Below are 6,000 nucleotides of genomic sequence, written 5' to 3' on the forward strand. Positions count from 1 at the left end.
TGAGTGCTCACAGGGAGAACAGATTGTGAAACTGAGGCTCCAATACTTTGTCCATCTCATGAGAAGACTCTATGATGTTAGGAAAGTGTGAAGGCAAGAGGAGAAGGGGATGACAGAGGACGAGATGGTTGGACAGTGTCATCAAAGCTACTAAGATGTATTTGAGCCAACTCCAGGAGGCAATGGAAGATAGGAGGGCCTGGCATGCTCTGGTCCATGGGGTCACGAAGAGTCGGACACGACTTAATGACTAAACAACAACAAAAACTTGAGAAAGAATGATGTGTAAAGATGCATTTAGATTTATCTGTCCAAATTCATACAGACAGCCATCTCCAGAAGAACTTGCTCAGCTTCTCTTTATCTCTCACTCTGTTAGCAAAAAAACATTTCTAGTGCAGGAGAGGGATGACAAAAGGAGAATATATAAGGGATTCCCACTGAGATTCAGCCCTATAAATAATGTATTATGCAGACACTGTTCCGCTGATTCTATCTGATCCCCAATTCTGAATTCCTTGTTTTTGCTTCTATATATAGCTACGGACAGATTTTCAGTTGTAGAGTGATGAGGACAAAAGCAGAAATCTTTCCCCTTTAATAAGTTCTGTTAGAGATTGACCTCCCTCCCCCATGCACCTGTTTCATACTGTGACTGTCCACAAGGCTTTAAGAATCTAGGAGTACAAGCAGCCAATAAGATAGTAAAAGAATGGAGTGATATAATAATTTCAATAAACATGCTGCCTTAAAAAACAAGATATTGTTCTTAAATTCTGTTTTCTGATTCTATGTGTCAGTTCACAGCATATGAGATTAATTTGACATATTCTTCTGTTTTCTTTTCTCTAGACCCCAATACTTTGACAGGAAGGCCTGGACCGGACCATGCGGTTATAGGAGGGATAGTGGCTGTAGTTGTCTTTGTCACGCTATGTTCTATAATTCTGCTTGGTCGATACCTGGCAAGACATAAAGGTAGGCTAGATTTAATCAAAGCCAAGTCACTTTTTTGTAGCAATATTTCTTAATGGTTAGGAATAGCAACACCTCCTTCTTTCCTTTATTTTCTTTCCTTTTCTTTTCTGGCCCCAGGAAAACTCAGCTCAGAAAGGGTATGAAGGTTTTCCTAGTGAGCTCCTGATGTTTGCCCAATGTTCCAGTTGGATTAACTGTGGCAAAATAAAGTCTACAAATTGCCCAAGGTCACTCAGAAAGTCAGGTATTCAGGGAATCAAGCAAGTGAAAAGGCAGTGCAGCAATATGGGCTATTCCACATAGCAAACTTACAGTCCCTCACCTCAAGTTAACAAGTTTATTCATCAACATTCTGTGCCAAGTACAGGAAAACGTGTTGGTGCATGTCAGATGTGCATGTCAACACTTTCAGAAAAATGACACTGTGAATAGCAGACAGCTATAAATTAATGAGTAGGCTTCATAAACAAGCATTAATTTCTCCTAGCTGTAAAGTTCAGTACAGCTAGGAGTACCATCAGGTATATGCTGATGAGAATAATGACCTGTTTTAACAAAGCAAAAGCAAATCATGCTGCTTATATATCACTGCATAGTGCTTAAAGCACTCTCTGGGTGATTTACAAGTTAATTATGCAGGCTACGTGGTGGACGTGGTGGCGCTGTGGGTTAAACCGCAGAAGCCGCTATGCTGCAGGGTCAGAAGACCAGCAGTCGTAAGATCGAATCCATGTGATGGAGTGAACTCCCGTCGCTTGTCCCAGCTCCTGCCAACCTAGCAGTTTGAAAGCATGTAAATGTGAATAGATAAATAGGTACCACCATGGTGGGAAGGTAATTGTGTTCCGCATCTAGTCATGCTGGCCACGTGACCACAGAATCTGTCTATGGACAAATGCTGGCTGTATGGCTTGGAGACGGGGATGAGCAATGTGCCCTAGAGTTGGACACGACTGGACTAAATGTCAAGGGGAACCTCTACCTTATGCAGGCTTCATATTGCTCCTCCCTCAGCAAGCTGATTTTACCAACCTCAGAAAGATAGAAGGCTGAGTCAACCTTGAGCCAGCTACCTGGGATTGAACCCCAGGTCGTGAGCACAGTTTTGGCTGCAGTGCAGCAGTTTAACCACTGCACCATGAGGTTCCCTTATGTGGCTTGATAAATCTATAACGTTCTCATTTATTTTGAACTTGTGGTTCATTCCAGGTTTGAGCACCCACATAAACACTTTACACAAGTTCAGTTGTTAAAACAACTTTTATGTTTTGTTTTTTTCTATGTGGGAAAATGTGCTTTGGCAAGTAGAACACCGGTGTTATTTTTCTTTTACTCTCTCTGATAAATTGGAACCTTAAGTTTAAAGTTACAAATGTAAACAGTCTTGCAAAGAACTGTTACTATTTAAAATTGCTAGCCTGAAGTGGGAATCCCACCAGTTTAAGGAAAACACTTCTAATGCTCTCTTTGACTGCAAAGGTTGCAGATCCAAAGAGGGACTCATGTTTCATGCTTCATTACCCTTCAGCTTTGTTTTTTAACCTGAGTTCTTTGATAGCTCAAATTTATTTGCATGGCTAAGATAACAAGCATTCTCCTACAGAGAGATCAAGCTCCCCCCTCTCTCCAGTTTTAAAATGTAGGGTAGTCTTGTCACAAACAACAGAGCCTCTCCTCCTACTTAAATACACATCTAAGCCTCTCCTCATACATAAATACATGCCTAATTTTAAAGGTATGTGTTTGGGCTCTACTATAACATAGCTGTTTTATTTCTATTTGCATAAAAAAATGAAGAACAAAAAGCAGCTGTTACTACTGGATTTTCATCTGCTGCCTGAAAGAAGATTGCAAAGCATATTAATCAAAATCAAATATATAGTTTATTTATATCATTGGGGGGAAAAATCCCCCAGCCCCCATGATGTTCAGAACACTGTGCAAGATAAAGTCTTTGGACCAGGTTTTCAAAGGCTATTTGCTCATGGAAGCTAATAAATAATATTTCTTTTAATTTAACAAGTAAGCATCCATGAAAAAGGATATAAGTCATTTGAGCAGTCTAGTGCAAAATGCAACACCTGTGTCCCAGTCTTCTTTTAAAGGACACCACACATATTCCAGGCTCTGAAATGTGCACACCTTTCCATTAAGTGAAAATTGGCTGTTTCAGACATCACTGACTATGAATATGTCACAGCATATCCAACCTTCCCTGTGCTAGCAAATAAATCCTCATGATGGAGTACCCACTACTGTGCTAAGGTAACAGAATGAAACAGGAGGTTGCAACAGCAGTGTAGGCATGTACTTTGGCACAAATATATATAAGACTGGTGTCACAGATCTGTAACAGTATTGTCAACATAGGTGATAATGACACTAGTTTGTAAATTTGGTATAGAGCGGTGGAGAGCACAACGCAGCTTATCTGAAGGATCTTTAGTCTCTTGAATTTGAGAAGTAACAAACTATTGACATTTCCCACTGAAATCAGCAATGTTTAAAGTGTTAATTTTGAAATTGCAGAATACACCCTTTGATTCGGTTAGAGAGATAAATAAGATGTCTGCCTTCTGTATCACAAAAGAGTAAAAACAACTTGCAGGTATTTTGGGTCCCTTGCTGTTTGCTTGTGCTTACCATAATACATACAAGAGCTATGGATCAGAATGTCTATTTTCCCAAGCTGGACTATGTAAAGTGTAATAAAAACCTTCTTATTGTATTGTAATGCTGTATGATGTTTACTTCACTAAGACCAAATTAGTCCACCATTAGAGAACAGTATCTGAAAAGCAGTCAAGTTACCACAACCCTAATATATACATATGCATTTTTTTAAATCACATTGTTTTCCACAGGAACATATTTAACAAATGAAGCAAAAGGAGCTGAAGATGCACCCGATGCGGATACAGCCATTATCAATGCAGAAGGCAGCCAAGTCAATGCAGAAGAGAAGAAAGAATATTTCATATAGTTGCAGACTTAGGTTCTTAAGTATTATTCACCAGGCTGACTGCTGGAGAAAACTGGCTCCCGTCTTTCTGAATTAATTTCTCCCATCCTTCGGCTACCTTTATTAATGTACACTGTTGCTTTCAATAGCCAGTTTATACCAACAATCAGCCATGGACTGCATTTTTTTTCTTTAATTATGGTACCATTCATAATGCAGGACATTTCTTATTGCCTAATCATCATATCCATTGATCTCTTAACATACAGTGCTTGAATATACAGCCTTAACTATTTTAATCATCATCGTATTCTGTTTTTCTACATTTAAAAAAACCCAATTGCTATACAACTTTTTTTCTCTTTTATCACATGGTCCTTACCGATATTGCACCTGACCATTCTGATAGTTAATGTTCTTAGGTGAGGATCCAAATGTACTTACATAAAACATTACAAGTAAGATTAGAGGTTTACAAAGAATGTTTTATATATGTCTATAATTCAAAAGCAGCCTAGTTTTGAAACATTATGCCCTAGGAAACACAAATGGAAGGCAGTCTCATTTAATTTCTTATGTGTCTGCAAATGACAGCAAAAGGGTATGAAGAGAACATTTATTTTAACAGCACATTGGTACTAGAACAATGTCTGGGTGGTAACCACATCATGCAGTCTGTCCATACAAAATCCAAAAAAGATGGATTATGTAGCTCCATTTTGAAATTGTTTGTCCAGCTCTTTTTACTGCTTTTAGGATCATAAAGACTTCCATATCTATTTCTGTAACTTGTTTTTCTTTTAATTTATTTGCTTCACATGGGCTCACCTGCCTACTCAATTTGGACATGTTCATGGGGCACAAATGCAAGGCATTCTAGTATCTGTATATAGTGCATATAATAAATCCAATTAAACATTATTTGATACATATTTAACTTTTGGGGCTGTAGGTAAGTCAGTCACAAGTAAGCATTTTCTAATGTCCATTATATCCCTTTAGATATGACTTAAATTAATATTCTGAGTAGATGACATGTATTAGTACTTTTTGTCTGTATGTCCTAGCACTGTTCAACAGCAAACTTTTCTAGTTCCAGTTACTTTTTCTTTGTTATACAATGGAAGCACAATGTTCTATGGAAAGGTAGTTTAAAGCTAACAACCAGTGCACAGCCTCAGGTTTAAATTACAACCACATTAATAATTAATGATTAAGTTGCAAAAATTTCAGTATATAATTTGGCAGTTCCAGAACTGCTTTATCAATGTTGGATTTGCCAAAACACAAACAATGAAGTGTTAAAAAAACCAACCTCTATGTTTTGTGTATATGGTAAATGAACTAATTCTTTATATTAAATTCCTGTCTATGCATTTTGTGAGGTACAAACTTATGTCACAGTGAATGATAGAGAATACCTGCCATGCTTTTAGCTCCACAGTAAAGACTTCTCTTTGAGATAATTCTCAACATGTGGGGCAAAATGACAGCTGAGAAAAAAAAAGAATATCAAGATTTGAAATCTACCATAATATAAATGGATTGTCTCAATTCTTCTTCAAGAAAAAAGGCATCAAAGCATCAACAGAGAAGCTCTTTCTTACTGGTCCCATGTCAGAAAATTGAAATCAGTAGAGACTCTTGTTCATCTCCTAAGTGCTGCACCTTGAAAGAAAGAAAGAAAGAAAGAAAGAAAGAAAGAAAGAAAGAAAGAAAGAAAGAAAGAAAGAAAGAAAGAAAGAAAGAAAGAAAGAAAGAAAGAAAGAAAGAAAGAAGGGAATATTTCTATATGGATGCTATTACTAGTGAAGTCTAAAAGCATAATGGCCTATTGTAAAGGATTATCTCCTGGGATTTATTTTTTGCGCAAGTGGGAGGAGGGTGGGTAGCATTTGAATATGACATCGTGTCACAGTAAATGGAAATCAAAGGTATTGTGTCAGATTATTTATCAGAAAAGTATACACCTTTTAAAGACAACAGTACTTTTTAAATTGCTTTTGTTGGAAAAAAAATTACCTTGTTAATTTCTATGAGAAAAAAGAAAGAAAGACCAT

At 37.3% G+C, this 6,000-nt stretch overlaps 1 protein-coding gene across 5 annotated transcripts in view; it reads left to right on the forward strand.

Moving 5' to 3' along the window:
• Positions 1 to 5,687, forward strand: part of CADM2 (cell adhesion molecule 2) — a 501,666-nt gene extending 495,979 nt beyond the window's left edge. For all 5 annotated transcript variants that reach the window (XM_072994016.2, XM_072994018.2, XM_072994017.2 and 2 more), the window contains 2 exons: positions 853 to 978; positions 3,843 to 5,687. In XM_072994016.2, the coding sequence (XP_072850117.1) occupies positions 853 to 978; positions 3,843 to 3,961 (245 nt within the window). In that variant the 3' untranslated portion in view covers positions 3,962 to 5,687. The remainder of the gene's footprint in view (positions 1 to 852; positions 979 to 3,842) is intronic.
• Positions 5,688 to 6,000: the final 313 nt, after the last annotated feature.

Source organism: Pogona vitticeps, chromosome 3 (genome assembly GCF_051106095.1).
Source record: "Pogona vitticeps strain Pit_001003342236 chromosome 3, PviZW2.1, whole genome shotgun sequence".
In the NCBI taxonomy this organism is placed as follows: Eukaryota; Metazoa; Chordata; class Lepidosauria; order Squamata; family Agamidae; genus Pogona; species Pogona vitticeps.